The sequence below is a fragment of the Falco peregrinus genome, chromosome 2 (assembly GCF_023634155.1).
Source record: "Falco peregrinus isolate bFalPer1 chromosome 2, bFalPer1.pri, whole genome shotgun sequence".
Classification (NCBI taxonomy): Eukaryota; Metazoa; Chordata; class Aves; order Falconiformes; family Falconidae; genus Falco; species Falco peregrinus.
Genome location: NC_073722.1, coordinates 48116781 through 48135031, shown reverse-complemented (window position 1 = coordinate 48135031; position 18251 = coordinate 48116781). Strand labels below are relative to the sequence as shown.

Sequence of the window (18251 nt, the reverse complement as noted above, 5' to 3'; positions counted from 1 at the left end):
AGAAAAATACAGGACTTCATTCTGCCCCGAAGTGTGTAACCATACCATACATGACTACATTTTATATTGTAATACAAAGAATTAAAAGAACAAGCTACAAAATTAGAAATTAAGAGTCATTGCATATGTGGTCAAGATAAATGGAGGGACTCCATTAAAGAACTGAAACATACAGCAATTAGTCATTTAATTACGACCCTGCAACAAAACACAATTTAGCAAAATAAGTATTGTATGCTTCCTAGTGTACAGAGGACATACAAGGTTAAAGTAGAAGCTGAAAGCCATTCGTGCCATGCAGTCCCGACTGAACATCGCTGCTTAGGGGTCTCTCCTGCACTGTGCTCTACTGCTGCTTCTGTTCCACCCGACCTCCACCCACACCACCACAGGTGACGTACCATTTCTCACCGTAACCATCGCAATCTCAAACCCTCTCTTCTCCTGCGAAGCCTCGCAGCTCTCGCCCTCCCGGCCACTGTTTCCCTTCGCTGCCTGAAGCCAGCCAGACGTGGCGGCGCCTCCCAGCCTCACGCAGGCCTGCTCGTCCGCAGCTGCGCCCAGCCGCTCAGCCCACCTCTCCCTCGCTGCTTTCTGCTCTGCGAACGTAAGGCGTTAGTCTTCTGCTATTTTACCAATTGCAACGTGGAATATTGTCCTAAAAAGTCACATCCGTATTCTGTTTTGTGACAGACACGTGCTGCCAGTCAGCGTGTTCGCCTCCCCCGGGCAGGGGTGTCAGTGTTTTCTGCCGTCACAGGGGAAGTGCTAACACCAGAAACCAGAAGCGGTGACCAGCCCTCCCTGCTCTTGGCTGGGGGAATTACGCATGGTTTGTCCTGCAAGCTTCACCCACCTGATCTTAAAACTACTGTTACAGTTAGTGAAGACAGAAGCATGGCAATAACTGGAAAATAGTGAATTCGGTGGTGAAAGTGATTTTCTTTACCATGCTACATATTAAACAAACATTTATAGCAAACAGTGGAAATACACTTTTTGGGTTACTTGGGATTCCATACTTTACTGCTGGCAACAAAAAATATTAGAGAAACGCCAGTTTTCGTAAGTGAAAATAATTAATATAAAACAAGGTTAAATATTCAGTGTAATGCATTTACATTGTTATCATGGGAAGGAACAAACACAAAAGGCCACAAAGAGGGTTTATACGCAGCAGGTTTGCCTGTGCACCCAGGGGACTTTTTAAGAGGGTGAAAAAACCCTGTGCTAAGGCCCAAAATACAATTGCCCATGCTCCACACCACCAGCCGAAAAACTTCTGAAATACTTTCAATACAGTTACTTTTTAACCTTTTCTAGCAGCCCAATTTCCATGTAACTGATTCTTAGGGAGGCAAGATGGAAAGACAGATTTCCCTTAAACTATATTCACTAGAGAAAAAAAAACTAAAAGCTTGGGCTCTTTCAATGCACAACATGAGTGGAACGCACCACAGTTATTCCAGTCCTAGACATCAAAGAGGATTTCATGAGCCAGTTAGAAAATAAAGCAAATTGAAAAGCACGTTCATTTTGTTACAATAGTCAGAGGGGGGAGAGAGAGGAAGGAACGGATAGCTCCAAAGCTGGACTAAGACATGGTCTGTAATCACAAGCTTGCAGAAGTTTACCTGTCAGTCCAAGAATACTTCCCCCTTGAAAACACCACTGCAAAAGCATCCTCTCTACAAGTCAGTATTTAAGAAGAAATTTACTTGTGATTTGGAACAGAATATTGGGAAAGAACACTTCTTGTGGTAAGCAATGCATTTTATTTTTAATTGTGAAAATGTTTTTCTTCTTTTGCAAAGCAGTGCGGGCTTTAAATCAAATATAGTGATTCAATGCCTTCCACGTGGGAAGTCGTGTAATTACAAATTAGGGATCAGATCTGTGGTAGCTGCTGAAAACACAGGATTAGCACCTTTCTGGACATTAGTTTCTGGTTATAACCTTAAACAATCAAGCCATAACTTGAGGGGCTGGTTGGATTACTTGTTGCATTCATTTACATAGTAAGACAAAACACTCGGTACGATCTGGTACATTCTAGTGGTTAATGGATTTTAAAATATGACAGTGTTTCTGCAGTGTGTTTGGCCTTTAGGAGTCACTCTTCTTTTTGCTCTTCTTCAGGAAGGAAGGAGTGCGAAACTTCTTTTTCTTTTTTGATGGGGACTTCCCTGGAGATTCATCACTACCTGCATCAGCTGCTGTCCCCTCCTCAGCTGTTGGTGTTACTGGCTCTTCAGCGGGCTGAGACTGGGATTCCTTATTTTCCACTGCAGGTGATTCCATTTGGCTTTTGGGCACATCATCATCACATCTCCCTTCCTCCTTTCCTAAGGGAGGGAAGCCGAGTGCTTCCGAAGGCTCATCGGGGGTGAGATCTGGGAGGGTTTGCTTGAAAGTTGCAGCATCACTGTCATCTTTGTAAGTCTGGTCCTGCTGTGTCTCTAGTGGATGGACAGACAAGGACACCGTTAGTTTACGTAAGCGTCCCTGGAACAGACAGAGCGAAGCAAGTTGATGGTGAGCGCTCTCTATTAAGAAATTAAGACATTTACTTGCATAAAGCCTTTGTAATAGGTTTTTCTCCTTTAGCTTTGGACACAGAGATAGAAGCAAAATATTCAAACGTCGGTTTTGTTTCTAAGCTTCTTACACAGAACAGATAAAGCCGAGTTCCATCATGTGGGTGTAAACCATTAAGGTGGTAACTGTTTGAACTTACTCTCATGCTTTATTTGGGACGTTTGCAAGCCATGTGATATTTCAGTACAGCACGCAGGAATTAAGCCTCCGGTTTTCATCAGCATTGAAAAGAGTAATGAAATTCTGTATTTTGATTCTTTTGGTGGGATAAAACTAATTGCTGGTTTGCAGTGATCCGATACATGCAACTCCATTAATTTCTAAACTGTTGGCTTGCTAATTTTTAACAACAATGCTCAGATTTTCACAATATTCTTCCACGAGATCAAACAGATGTTGCTTCAGAATACGATTTCCTATCACAAAGGCTTCAATTCTTTTGCAAGATACGAGTAGAAATTATGGATTCCTGTAAGTAAAATCCATGTATTTTATCAAATTACACAAGCTCAGCAGGTTATGCGGTACAACCTTTTTTTTTTTTCCCCTCTAAAATGTACACGATGTCTAACAGCAAACTCACTCCGTATAAACAAGCATCAAAAACCTAGTGGTAACTTTATGTCCAAAGGTGAACTTCACCAGCACTCCCAGCTGTAACACCTTCCTCATTCCCCGCTACGCTTACGAGATGTTCTGTTTAAAGCTCCTCTTTGTGCATAATATGTTTATCAACGAACAGTTTTTACACTTCCCTACAATATTCATCGCTGCACTGTACCCAAGAAGATCCGACATGGCTAATGACATCCATTAATGTTACGTAAGGAGGAATTTCGAACAAAATCCAGGCCAAACACATTGTAAGGTGCAAAAGGCAGACAACTATTTTTTCCCCTTCTAACATCTTGTTCATTTTAATTCGGAAAGAGTGAAGGCTTTCACAAGAATTTACAGGAAATACTTGATGCTTTCCCTTCTTCCCTACGGAAATGACAGTGACTGTTCTTGCCACTTTTATTTTTACCAGATGGGATCAATAATTCCCTGATGTATTTTAGAGGGCTCTGTTCTGTGAGTACCTGCTAGAAAACCAACATGTTTTTCCTAGAGCGCCATGAACTTCTAATAGGTTAAACAAAGCACACCAGTATTCAGTGCCAAACACTCAGAATGCACAAGTTAGCAGTTTAAAGTTAAAAAACAGGCAGGCAGGATTTAAGGCAGAGTAAAAAAAGTGAAAGCAATTATGTACATTACAAGCTGCCTCCTGAAGCTCGAGTTTAACCTGTATATGGTACGTGACACAAATTTTTAAGCAGCACCACCTACAATTCTTCACTACCACTACAGTCTTCTTGGATTTCATTTTACTTTTCAGGAATTAGCTGAAAGCACTGCTGAGCTCTCCTCCCTGGGATCCAGCCACAGAATGCATGGGAGTGGTTCAAAGCTGGGCCAGGGGAGGTTTAGACCAGGCATCAGGGAGCATTTCTTTACCAAGAGGATGGTCAAACACTGGAACAGGCTCCCCAGGGAGGTTGCCGATGCCCCAGGCCTGTCAGTGTTTAGGTGGCATTTGGACAATGCCCTTAGTAACACGCTTCAATTTTCAGTCAGCCCTGAACTGGTCAGACACTTGGACTAGATCATCGCTGTCAGTCCCTTCCAACTGAAAATATTAAATGCTATTCATTAGCTGGCCCTATTTTTAGCATCCAACCAGCACCGTAATAGATTGTCAGTCAGTTCTATTTTATCTTTCTAAAATAAGTTTAAAAGAAAGTTTTAAGCAACGTTTTCAAAAAGGAATTAGAAATTTTTGAAATTAAAAATTAGGAAGCTATAGGCATTCAAACAGCATTTGCTGATTGGCCTAAGCATTGGATAAATACAATTTTATAACTCATTAATCCAGGACTGCTATCCTTCCCAGTTTGTCAAATTACCATCATCCTTACTAAATGGATTAACATCTTGCTGGAATTAAACACACGCCTGTTTATCTAGGTCACTAAGGGCAATATTTCACCAGAATTAGGGAGATTCACAAATTCCACATTCAATAAAGCAAGCATGCCATATGTAAATGCCTTGCTGTTCTACCTGATGGATTTCAGTAACGTAACTAGGAAGGTTTAAAAATGTATCTTGCTGCAAAACCTATTTACAGTTTAAGAACTCAGCGGTATCTCAAAATGCCTTGTTTTTTAGAATCACCATCCCCACATCCATGCTCTCCCTTTAATATATGCTGTGGCATAACAGTTTGAAAAGTAACATTAATACTGGTGTGTGTTTGCAATTCACAGTATTTATGAAAATAAAGGTTTATGGGGTTTTTTTCCAACACAAACATGTGGCCAAAACACAAACTAGGCTATAAATGAGTTAACACAAAAAAACTTTTCTGACTTCAGCTACACTTAAATAGGAAAAATATGAGGAGAAAAGCTGAGAAAATGGCTGTATACAGAAAACGTCCTTCAACAGAACTTCTGCCAACTGAAATGGTCATGGCATGAACTTTCAGTTACTTTCTAAAATAATCTTTGTATGTCTGTCCTGGAAAACTTACACAACTAAAAGAGTTTGTGGAACACAATTCTCAGTTTAAAAGAATTTTCAAGTTTTAGAACTTTTAGCAACATCACAGGTGTCTACCAGGTAGTTTGACTACTTTCATATCTATGACAAACACACTGATTTTCGGATACAAAGGACATACAAATGGAGGGGACCAAACATCCTTGTTACTTTGCAGTGTAATCTGAGGTAGCCCTGCAGATCTAGCCGAAACAGCTGTAGAAGTTGCTACCGCCAAGTACTTGCCATTATTCCTTAGATGTATTTTGAATTTCTCTACAGCTGCCATATGTAACATAGGAGTAGCTCCGTATCCACTTCTGTGCAGAAGTCTGCTGGTTAAGTCCAAACCAATGTCAGCAGTGACACTTTTGCACTGGAATGGATTAGGAACTTTCTTCCATTTCATTACCAGGTCCGAGTCGTGTAGGCAGCAGCAAAGTGTTGGGGCAGAAACTCCCAGACCTGTTTCAGCTGTATCTGAAAGACAACTTCAGACTATTCCTCTTTAAACTGAGGAACCAGACACACAGATATGGAAACACATAATGTCATTTTCACGGTCTCTTTCAAAGGGGTAGTGCATTTTAACAGGAGATCTGTAACTACCTCGAAATACATGAAGTCAAGAACTAAAAAATCAGCATCTCAACTGAAAAAGCCTGCTTCTTAAAAAAAAAAAAAAAAAAAAAGGCAGCAGCAAAATCAACAAGAAGACTTTAGTAAACAAAAACGCACAAGTGAAGCAAAGCACATAAGCAGGTCAGAGTATGGAATGATACTTACTATGGTAACAGGTACTCTTTAGCATATCCATCTCCTGTTTGTAACGCAGCCACAAGAAGAAAAAAGCACAAGTAGAGAATCTATGCATTCATCACAGCCATTGTGTTAAGTCAGAAGAATGGTTGCAACCATTCTTATAGAAAACAGAATGAGATGAAGTAGTGAATGGAAGACTAACAGACAAGTGATATATCCAATGTACAAGGTAAAGGAAACGACAAAAATTAGATTACACCTGTTCAAGATGTTATTTTATCCTTTTTTCAGGAAACTGTAGACTTTACCAGCCCTGCTTTTATTTTAGGTAGAACTACTATGTCAGGTGTGCAAATAATGATATTTAGATTCAAATTGAGTTGGAAAAAATATATACTAAGGTGTAATCCAAGTACAATAACAGTTAAGAAATGTGCAATCGGTGAAGGAGGTTAACCAAAGTATCTAAATTTGTGTCTTGTTCACCATCAGACACTATTTCATTTCATAAGAGCAATTCTTTCTCACAGAAAATGTACAAAAGAGTGAATCAGTTGAGAAACACCAAGAGATGACAAGGCAATTCTGAAGGGATGAAAATTTGTCTTTACATCAATGCACACTTCTTTATTATTGTAAACTTAACTCCTGTTACACTCCTAGTTGAGTGGAGTATATTTTAGGTAGTATAAAAATATAATAAATAATTTACCTTTATTAGATACTAGTTCATATATTTTCATGCGTCAGTCACTAATGATACAGTTACTGGTTTCCCCTGGCCCCCACATGGGAAGAACATACCTTCCTCTATTTTAATCGGCGTACTGGGAGGAGTGCGAGCTGTGGTGGGATCGGGGGGACTTCTCTCTTTCTGTTGCCTGCCATCTTCTGAAGGTTCTGCAGATGTGGACAAAGACACATTGGAAAGCCAGACAAAACTTTTCAGCATGCGAGAAAACAAGTGTCCTTTTGCTCCATGCACACAAGATACGAATACGTTTTTCTGACCCAAAATTCTGCCAGGGTATTAAATAATACCAAAACAAGCAAAAGAAAATTAAGTCATATTTAGATATCAACAACGCTGTGCAAGTCACAGTTGTGCTCTTTGGTTGTTCGGTTTTGTTGTTTGGTTCTGTTTTGTTTCGGTTTTGTTTTGTGGTTTGTTTTTTTAATAAGAGGGCATGAATAATGTAATCATTTATGAACTGGTTCACACTGTTCTACAGAAAACTTGTGAGGCAAAACCACAAGGAAGATATAAGCAAATATGGGGGGAAAAAATGTTTTTTTCTGTTTTTAAATGTTATCAGACCCACACAAGATAGCGCTCTTTTGCTTGTTTTGTATTGCTGAAACTCTTGAGTAAACAAAATTGCATCCAAAAAGAAAAGATGACTACACAATCAGACAAACATGCAGTAATTAAATGATTCAAAACAGATTTCACAGTGGTTTGTGTATTTGTTATTAGTAAGGAGGGTCTCCCTTGCTTCCAGGTTTAAACAGCCCTAGATCCAAAGGAAAATTATTAATAGAGTACACCACGTATCAGGAACAATATTAAAAAATCGTTCTGCACAGTCCACCTAAGCAATTAAAAGTGCAATCAGTCCCACAGATGAGAGTCAACTGAGAATCTCCAAATCGTGTAGATAAAGAGGTTGTTCCTCAGATTGCAAGTGCAACTGTACCATATTAGTAATACCTGAGGCCTCAGCCAAAAGGTCAGGATCGGACCTTAACGCTTTGATCACTGCAGTATGAAATTCCTTATGGGAGGACTTCTGCCCGTCTGGCTCTTCCTGGTTAAGATGTGTGATGACTTGCTGCGCAGTCTGACAAGAAACCCATGCAGCAGCAAACTGAGTGTTATCTAAAGATTTAGACAGTGATGATACACCACGATCCTGTAAAGTCATCTTCATATCTGTTCCTAGACAGGTTTTTGATCTGCCTTTCAAATCCAGACATTTTTTATCTGACGTTATTTTGCTCACTGATGGTCTGATTTCTAAGCAACGTACTCTGTTCCCCAGCTGGTGTCTGACTCAGTAATACAGTCTCTCCATATTTTGATATCTTATCTAAGAAGGATGTAGCAGTGATACTCAAGAGAATAAATGTATCCAGTTATACAGGCATAAGAGCAGAGTATCCCACCCCACACAGTCCACTACTTGATTAACTAAACACATATGACCTATGATGGCTCCCTACATTGTCTTATCACAAAGCAGAAGCAGGGAGCACGCACTGCAAAAGAAACAGCACTTCTGGTTCCTGCATCACTCAAATTCAAAACCTAACAACAGAGAAGCACTGTTAAGTATTATCCCTTAAAATCACACAGAAGTTAAAGCAGGATAACCACTTCAGATGCAGCAACGGTTTCACTTTACAGCACAAATCTCCCATAATTCTATAATAATTTAGAAAGTCTGTTTGGGGGCAGGTCCCCAGGGCGTGCCATTTCCACGTAGCAATCAAATGTTGTTCTGCATCTTCCCCACTGAACAAATTTCTCAAATGCACAATTTTCAGCGAGTTTGAAAACAGCACTTTTGCTGCTAAAAAGCAACACCATTCTCTCAGCCTAAACTCATCCCCAATGCCAAAGGAAACAAAGCTGAACAATCTGCAATACTCTGCAGTACCTAAAAATTTTTCTGACTGAAGTTTCAAGCTTTCAACTTCCTAATCGCAGCAGTAACTGGCCACACAAAACACCCCAGTCGGTCTACTAGGGTAGCTATTTTAAAATAAGATCTATGCATTTTACAGAATACTCCATTACCACTTAGATTGCACATTCTATCTCCAACATGCTTTTTAGATTTCTAATTCACACTGGAAAAGCTAAAACACCGAAGCTGAGTAATTTATCCGTAGCCTTTGCAGGTGACCCAGCTTTCAATTAGCAATAAACTTGCTGTTGTTATAATCTACTGCAGAAAAAACACACACAGAGAAACCAACCTTCTGGTCCCTTCTGCTTTCTTTCTACTTCTTTGCGATATTCTTCCAGTTCTCGATCAGTGAGTTTATTGAAAGGATTTGGTCCTGTTGTGCTCACTATGACTTTTGGTTGATACTCTTTCTCAATTATTGCCTTTGACGCAGTCACCAGTTCCCCCTGACAAAAGAAAATTAAGATACATCTGCAATCCAGCAGTAACTTGCAGAACCCTGAGAAGTACAGAGGCTACAAAGCAAATCAACCTAAAAACGAAACAAAAAGATAATCTGGAAAGTGCTGCATTTATTTTCTTTTAGGTTTTGGGTTTTTTAAATTTATTTAATCAACAGCAGTTTAATATACAGGAGAAAGCAGGTTTCATTTATTACTCTTACAGACACATCACTGTTTCCACCAGGGAACATCCACCATTAAGCAGCAGATCAAACAGCAGCCAAACAGTTTAGCTGAATTATGTTTGAAGTCACAGAAGTAGCAAGTTTTTCTTTTTCTTCCCACAGAAGCACCAGGATACCAGGCCCAACCACATGGCAATTGGGCACAGAATACAAGCAGAAGTTCACAGAACTCAGTTCATAGGTATCTTTGGTTGTGGTTTGTTTTGGTTGGGGTTTTTTTTTTTTATTTGTTTCGTTTTGGGTTTTTTGTTTGTTTTTATAAAGGGAAAAGCCATTTCTAGTAGCTACTATGTAACATCTAACAGATGTTACAGTAAAAAGCCATCTTGTATGTGTCTTGTATACACCAGATTAACAGTTTATTACAAGCAATTTTAAAGTACTTAAGGTTAACTGTAATCTTATACAAGTCAGCATATTTACATCTATAACATTTGTCATACAAGCCAGATAAAAAGTTATACAAATAAAAATAAAACATTAGCATTCTAAGTACGCTAAGTTCCAATGGACAAAAGCAGCCGCATCAGAGAATCTCTAATGCTAAGGTGTTTAGTTTTTCTCCTCTAATCATACAGTAAAGACTAAAGCCACTGACTTTTCATTGTCTCGGATAGGGAAGATGCTTGCCTGGATAGCTGCTGTATCTTTCAAGCGACTTGCTTAAGCATTTGGGGGTTTTTTTTCATCAGATATACATACAGAACACTACTGGCACTAGTTCAGAAATGACTGATGTGTGGTCTGTGCCTCGTGTCACTGCAATGCCTGAATTATCTTCGTTGTTGAAAAGAGGTATTTGAATTCCATTACCAAGTACATACAGGTTATTGGTTGGCCTAAGTTGTCTTCATATTCAAATGTTATTTCTACCAATACTTAAAAGAAAGCATTAAAAAGCACAGTTCAAAAGTAAACAGCACTCAAACAGACAAACATTCAATTCCACATCTGTATTTGATGGACAAGCACGAGATCTTCACTGCACAACTGAAGATGAAATTAGACAGAGTACTGTTTTGGATGTTAAGAGCTGCTTTGGACAAGCTGTCAGCACCAAAAAGGTGACAGGCAAGAATATCCAGGTAGAATGAGGAGAAGAGCAGTTCGGTGTTTCTGAAATTCTCATGAGAGATCTCCAGAAACCTCATCTAGAGCAACCCAGGGAGGTAAGAACAGCTGGTTGTTAGAATCTATTCTGTTCTTCAGGAAGCAAACACCAGCCAGAAGTACTAAAGAACAAACAGCACAACAACACGTCTCCACTGTAAGATCCTGAAAAGAACTACAGGACAGAAATATCCCTAAAACGCTACACATCAACTCCATCTCTCCATAAAACAAGAACTCCTCTCATCTCAGATGCAGAATGTCTGTAGAATGTCAAAAGCCTTTTCTCAGGTATTTCCATTAAGCACAAATTTGACAGTCATAGCTTTTCTTGCAGGCTAATGCATTAAAAAAAAAGTCACAAAACCACAAACCTTTGTACAAACCCGCATTGTTCTGTAGAAAACGTAAAAAAAAAACCACAACCCAAAACTATAGGTCCCAGCTTTTGATGACGGCAGAAAATTGGCACCCATGGCAATTTTCTATTTCCCTCTCTACCCCTTTCAAACTAAATATTGTCTTTAACTGAACCCTGGCAATAAATAGCAGGGGCTTTTAAAGCACTGACCTCAGGCAGAATTTCTAGAGATTTCTAGGACAATGAAAGTCAACAGAGGAACAAGACATACAGTGCACGCTGGTATCCATGGAATGTTTCAGAATCTTTGAGTCTTGTCTGCAAGTTGAATCCAAAATGACTGAGTAGAACAACTTTCACACGAAACAACATTTTTCTGAATGCCTACTGATTGAAATAATGACAAACAGCAAAATACGCGGTTTGCAGCAAGATGACTCATGCACTGGCATTATGTGCTCTCCTCCTTAAGAGAGTACCTTTCTTAACTACTGGGAATAAAAGCAGCACGCCAAGCTTACCACGTTCACTAAATTAAAATAACCCAATAAATAACAAACCAAAACCGAACACACACAAAACTACACCCACAATTAATGCAAACGGTATTTGTACTAGCTGAGTATCTCCGACCAAAGAGCAATAGTATTTAAAAAGATTAGTGGCAAAGACAGTAAGCGGATTACGTATTACAAAGAAAAAGCACTTGTGTTTTTTGGACTGTAGAAGCAGAAAACTACACGAGACCAGAAAGGCAAACTTTTGATCTGCTAAAAGCTGCTTCCAGATTAACACATCCAGTTTTGCTCAGTATCAATAGTATGGTAGGAGTTAAAAGGCCTCTAACAAAAGTTGTAAGTGTAGAGGTACTGATTCCATGGGGAAAATAAATGATAGTAGCATGTTGGTAAGCTCCACAACACGATTAGTCTAAAACATGTAGAAATCAAAGTAGTAGAGATACAGCACTTCACAGAATAGGCCACAGAAGCAGCCTTCCAAGAATTCAAATCAAAATACACAACACAAAGGAAGAGAGTGACAAGGGACAGAAGGAAAACAAGTAGAAAGGACTAAAAAGACACTACAAGATGTACTGTAGATTGTTAAATGTGACAGTAAAATAGACAAGACTTCGCAGAGCTATCAACCTGTCCATGCCATCTGGAGATTCCTATGAACGGTCAGAAAAACTGAACAAGAAAATCGATCTGTAGTTGCTTCCAGTACTAGAGAGCCTGCAGAGAAAGAATAAATTCCCATATAAAAGACCGGCACTCTGTTTCAACAGAGGGTGACACTCAAAAAAATAATGTTCTAGTGATTTCACCTGGATTACACTGACACTAGTATTATTTTGATGATGGTCCTGGTACTATTTTGATGACAATTTGAAGTTTGATTCCATGTGTAAGCACCTGAATATCAACAGTATCTTCTCCACTGTAAGAATTAATGGATACATTACATTCATGAACAGAATGTATTTTCACTCCTGAGAATTTAGTAGGGGCACATTCTCCCAATAAAGATACAACAAAGGGGAAGTCATTCAATACTAAACTTGGCCCTCACATATCCTACACGGAAATTTTACATATCAAGTCATTTTGCAACCTCTCTACCAAATCTTGCTTTCAGAGAAAAATTTGAAACTGCTGTGAGGTGACCATCATTTAACAGGCAAGCACTTCATCTTGTTCTCATGGATAGACGTGGACAAAACTGGCACCTTATACATGACAAGTAGGTTCTTATTAATTGTCTAAAGCTAACAATCAGTCTTCAACACAAACTGGCATTAATGCAGCGCCTTTACCCAAAAAACCCAGGATTCATAAAGTACTGTTCATGTAGAAGTCGCCATTAAAACACAGTGCCACCTCTGGGGAAGAACTCAGAGGCTCTTCATGCTCAACAAAGCCACAAAATTTCCATTCTAAAGGAAGACACACAAAATCGGTGATTCCCCTTTTACTTGAAGTTCTTGAAAATTCATGTGAATTTATTTTTTAAAAAATCAGATTGCAGAATAGTCATTGGTAAGAATAACCAACATTCCCTCTCATTCAGCCAAGACTGCAGCAGAAACTTGGTTAACCAAGTCTATAACAAGAATAAATAAAATCACGTTATGCACAAGGAGCTCGTGTTGCAACATGGCCAGGACTTCTCAGAACATGGACAAAGCAAGTGACAAGGCAAAACGGAGTATTTAGTACTGCAGCCAGAGGCACAGAAGACTCAAAGCATTACATGCATACTGTACACAAACGGGATTTTCTTCATCCAAAATAGTGTGCATTAGTATTTGGTATAAATCTCAATGTTGACTGAAAACATAACACATTTTAAGCATTATTGCAATCAGATGGAACTTTTTACTTTAACCACAGTGAAGTGTCAAAGGATTTGTCAGCTGAGAACATGTAATTATCTGGTACCTAAAAGTCCTTTAGTCCTTGACGTACAGGTCTGCTCGAAGTTTTATTCAAAGTTTCATTTGAGGTTTACAAGGGCATCAGAAGATTTCTTATAGTTTCTTTGTTCCACCATGGACAACTGATTATTGGCATAATCTTTCTAGAAAATTTCTCTGGTGGGGTGTTTTTTTCTGTTGTTGTTTGGTACATTGGGTTTTGTGTCTATTTTGTGTCTTTTTTGTTTGTTTTATTTCATTTTGGGTTTTTTGTTTTTGGGTTGTTTGTTATACTCCCCCCCCCCCCTCCCCCCCCCAACAGGAAGTTATTAAGCATTCAGATCACAATCCATATTAAGATAATAAAGATTATTAAACAGGCCACTCCTACTGTAACTAATATTGTGATATAATTTTATCAAGTATTTCAGAAGGAAACCACTTTCATGACACCACAAAAAGGAAACACATTGTTTGGACATCTAAACCCTAACACTCTACTCCTAGGCAAAATCATATAACCAACAGACCTTTTGTTGGTTCCTTGCCATCTACAAAAATGCATGTACAATATTTGGCTAATTTTACAGAAAGATGATGCTATTATTTAAAAAACAGTACTTGAAAGCTACCTTGCATATCACTGATGAAAGAAACCGCTTAAGTTATGATAACCAAAGGATGACTATCACAATAATGATTCTTTATTTTGAAGGCATTCTTAGGCAGAGAATAGAAGGCATGCACTGCCTGGAAGACTTTGGCTTTGCTTTATTTTTCATCTTAAATCTGGAAATAGTATTTTATTATTTTTCCTTTCAGAATATGGATAAAACAAACTCTGATGTGAAAAACATCATTACAAGATTCTCATAATGATACAACTATCTATAATACAAACTGGCTCATTACACTAGGAAGAAATTATTCTGGTTCTTTGATGGGAAAACTCTTCTGATAATGAGATGTTAGGCATGACTTAAACCAAGAGTTAAAATAAAATACTGGAGCAGAAGAGACACTGATGCTTATTTACACACTGTGCTTCCACGTGAGATCACCTCCAAGAAACTCCTTCAAAACCTGGCAGAGAAAGACAGCTAAGGACGCATTGTGTCCAATGTGCAAACTACTCCTCTTTACTCAGCCTCAAAGGACTGCCCACCTCAACCACACACACCTCTCTTGAATTTACTCTGTATTTTAAGTGTATTATGTAAGCACAAGCATGATTACACGTTTGAAAGCCAATCGATTTTGGAAGTGTGGGGCATCACTCAGCAACTCTTGTCGATAAACACAGGAAGTTTTAAGGAAACAAGACATCTAGCAACGTAGGATCAAAAGTTGACAGTGTTCGTCAGCATGACGTATTCCGAACATGTGGTACCTTCAGAATGACACTGATGTCATCAGGCTAAGGTTAAGCTAACTTAAAAATCGATCTCAGAGTAATTCAGCACTAATAGCATGCATAAAAAAACCCCACTGTATGCAGAACCTAATCAGCACCTTAACATCAAAAGTGTTTCCTCAACAGCTTCTACAGCCAAAGAAAAATCCTTAAAAGATACTTTAACAGGGTAAAGTAACTGCTTGTATAGTTGCATATACGTAATTTGGAGATCCATCTTTCTTTTTTCTTTTATAGCCAGATCTTGAACTAACAGAAGGAAAAGGTCAGGGTAAGGAAAAGGTAAAACGAAGGGTCAACAATAGTATTTAGAGCAGTATGACAGGGCAGTACCTTTCTAACAGACAGAGATTTAGCAGGACTAAAGGCCTGCTCTGTGAGATCGAGCCCTTCAATAGATTCCGTACAGTCTGAGAGGGGAGCATCCTGCAACAGTAAATTGAGTAAACAGAGCAAACCGAGCCCAGGCTTTAAAACATCAACCAAAAGCATTATGATGCTTGCGAAAACCATGCAAAGAAACAGTAACTGGTAGATAAAATTGCAAGTGAGAATGAATCGACATGCACACAATATGACACCCAACATGAATAATGCTATGGTCATGATCAGACTTGCCAAACTTTTTAAAGTGTATCAGAAAATACTTAGCTGGGGCAGTTAAAGCACTTGGATATACAGAGCTTTAAAGTCATTCAGCTACAGAGTATAACTGTATAGCTCTAATTCTTACTTTACTTCGAGCTACGATTCAGTCTTTTGTATATCCAGATACATTGTTTTAAGTTTTACTGACGTATAATAGGTTCTTTTTCCCCAAACTGATCTTCAAATAAAATATTATGAAGCATGATAAAACATATTTAACACATAACACTACTGCCCCATAGTGAGCCTGCTGGGCTCAGTATTAATACTTCAAGATACATAAACTTGGAAAAACAAAACAAAAAGTTGTCACAAAGCCCAACTAATTTTGAACAAGAATCTAACCCATATAAATAAGCCTTCGGAATTTCATGCATTACATTCAGCAAAAAAAACAATAAGCATCCTCCACAGACATGCTTGGGCTACATGGCTGAAGCCTCTTAAATTTCTGACCCTGAGCACTCTCGCAAAGACAATGGTGTTACCTCTAAGACTTACCTTATAAACAGTTACTCTCTGCCAATTAAAGAATAATTTTATAGTGATATATTAGGTGAAAGTAGAGGACATAGTAAATTAACTTTTAGCTAATAGTTTTAAGCATTTTATATTCTCACCTGTACAAGACTCCTGTCCACAACTACCCCAGAAAGAACCTGTGACTGAGGGCCTGCAGTTTTAATATCTTGTAAATTTTGCTCTCGAATCTGTAAAGGAAAGCAGCAAAATACAGTCACATGAACAACAGAGAGAAGTTAACCACATGTTTCCTATTTAAAAAAAGGGGTGGGTGAACCTACCAACAGGCTATAGTGTCAATTGCTATGGCCTGACCCATCAAATAAAGCTGTGCTTACAAACACCACATGAAAGTATGTGCTCAGGTTCCTAGTTGTTTCCTCGTATTTCTCAGAATTCAGGTTTTAAAGTACTACAGCAGGTACCGTCCTTTGGTTTTTTGGTACTGGCTCATGGCAAAAACTCTACAGATCAGGTAACAGACAACTCCAGTTTGTAAAGAAGAGCAAGGAGAGAAAAGAAGCAAAAGAGGTCATATTTATGTAAGTCTATTGTACCTGACCTATCATTTACAAGCTTCTGTCACTACCTATGAGTCACTGATACTGCACCACAATACTATTTTCCTTACGGTACTTACAGTGGAACACTGTACAGCATTCAATTTTTGCATCTAGTCAGGACCATATTCTCAAAAGAGCATATAAATATTGTTCTATGCATAAAGTGACACTCCAGAGTACTCTAACACATCCTTTTGTTGCATCCTAAATACCTCCCAGTTCTTTCCCTATGAAGAAGAGAACAGATAGCAGATCTTTAAATCTAGGTATTTCTTATTTAAATTTGCTGTCCTACAGTGGCGAAGAATTCATAACTGACTCAAAATTTATTTCTAAAATATTCTGCCTCTTGTTCCAAGATAAACAAAGAAAAGCACATGTCCAGAAAGACCTCTACAACTAAAAAGGACATTCAGTTTTACAAAAAAAAAGACATGCATACAAGCATACAAACACAAGGTATCATTAATACTTGGTATTTCAGAAAGTATGAAGATATCCTGCATCATCTGTACTTGTTTCTACTTTATTACCCTTCTCGTGATCAGGAAAGTAAAAAGTTTGATGTTTTACTCCTTCCCTCTTAGCTGCTTTATTCAGGTTTTTAATAAAACAGTATTTGTGTTTCAAACACCAAGAAACTGCTTGGCAATCTCATCAGACTTCTCATTTCAAGTGATTATTACTTTACAGTGCCAAGTTAGGAAAAGCAAAAGCTTTATCAACCTTATGCAAATTATTTTAGAACAAATCAGTGTTCCTGCTAGTACCCCTGCACAGAGACCTTCCTGTGACATAATGCTGACTCTCATGTTCCATATGGCCATCAGTGAGAAGTAGCAAAACAATCCAGAACCAGTTACATATTAACAAGATTACCAGTGCATATTTTACACTATAAAAGAAATGAAGTGAAAAAACCCCAATGCATTCAATGCTTTCCTGTTGGTAGACTGGTGACAAGAAGATCTGAAATTTTAAGACTGGAAAATTAACTGCTAGCTCATTTCAAGATTATTAACGTGCCGTTCCAAAGGCCAAAAGAATTTCCGTAACAATCACAGCATATTACAATACAACAAAATACAATACGGAGAGAGATCCATAGACTTCTTTGCTTAGGCAACAATTTCAACTGGTGAAACCAAAGCAGGAGAATGTAAAAAACCATGATCTCAGGGAACAGAATTACTACCATAAAACTCAGTAGTGGCTGTTTCAGAGGTATCCAGCAACCGGTCTGACAGTAAAAAAATGTAAGATAATTAAAGTCTTCGTATAGTGGACAGTAATACCATCTTTTTCCAAATGTGTTCAGAACATTTCAGAATTGTTTCAGTATCCAGTTATAAAGGGACAGGACAATACCAGAGCTGTGTTATTGAACCTCCAGAATTTCACTATAGCAAAGTAAATTAGTTCATTAGAAGTAAGCAACTTAATTGTAATTGTGACCAAAAAAAAGTTATTTTATTGCTATCACAAACCTTGTTCCTCATTTCTTGGACCTCCTTTGGATTGGTGTTCAATGGAACAAACAGGTTAGGGACAGCAGAGGTGGCAGTTCTATGTCCATCCTCTTTAGTCCACTGTAATATCAAGAACAGTTGAACAGTCAGAATTGCAGTAATGGCTACGGACACTCTGAGCAGCAAATTCACATAACAGTTGATCATGCATTATACATAGCAGAGAACTGAACCAATGATTGTGTTCTTCTACCCATTCCTAAGACTACTTAAGTTGCTTCCTTCTTCAGTAACATATACTGTATCTTCAGATACATTTCTAAACATCAGAATCGTTCTATTAAGTCAGGCTAGCAACAGCAACAACAGAGCCAGTTAACCTGCAAATAACTTCCACCCCAAACGATGCAATTACAAC

At 38.4% G+C, this 18251-nt stretch overlaps 1 protein-coding gene across 14 annotated transcripts in view; it reads right to left on the bottom strand.

Moving 5' to 3' along the window:
* Window positions 1–25: 25 nt before the first annotated feature.
* Window positions 26–18251, bottom strand: part of ADD1 (adducin 1) — a 66404-nt gene continuing 48178 nt past the window's right edge. For 6 of the 14 annotated variants that reach the window (XM_055796649.1, XM_055796646.1, XM_055796650.1 and 3 more), the window contains exons 11-16: window positions 17852–17953; window positions 15900–15989; window positions 14965–15057; window positions 8929–9085; window positions 6751–6846; window positions 26–2459 (exon numbers count right to left, since the gene is read on the bottom strand). In XM_055796649.1, coding sequence (XP_055652624.1) covers window positions 2107–2459; window positions 6751–6846; window positions 8929–9085; window positions 14965–15057; window positions 15900–15989; window positions 17852–17953 — 891 coding nt within the window. In that variant the 3' untranslated portion in view covers window positions 26–2106. Of the gene's footprint in view, window positions 2460–5969; window positions 6005–6750; window positions 6847–7110; window positions 7826–8928; window positions 9086–14964; window positions 15058–15899; window positions 15990–17851; window positions 17954–18251 lie in introns of those variants that run through there. The other 8 variants (XM_055796656.1, XM_055796657.1, XM_055796651.1 and 5 more) reach the window with 6 other exon arrangements.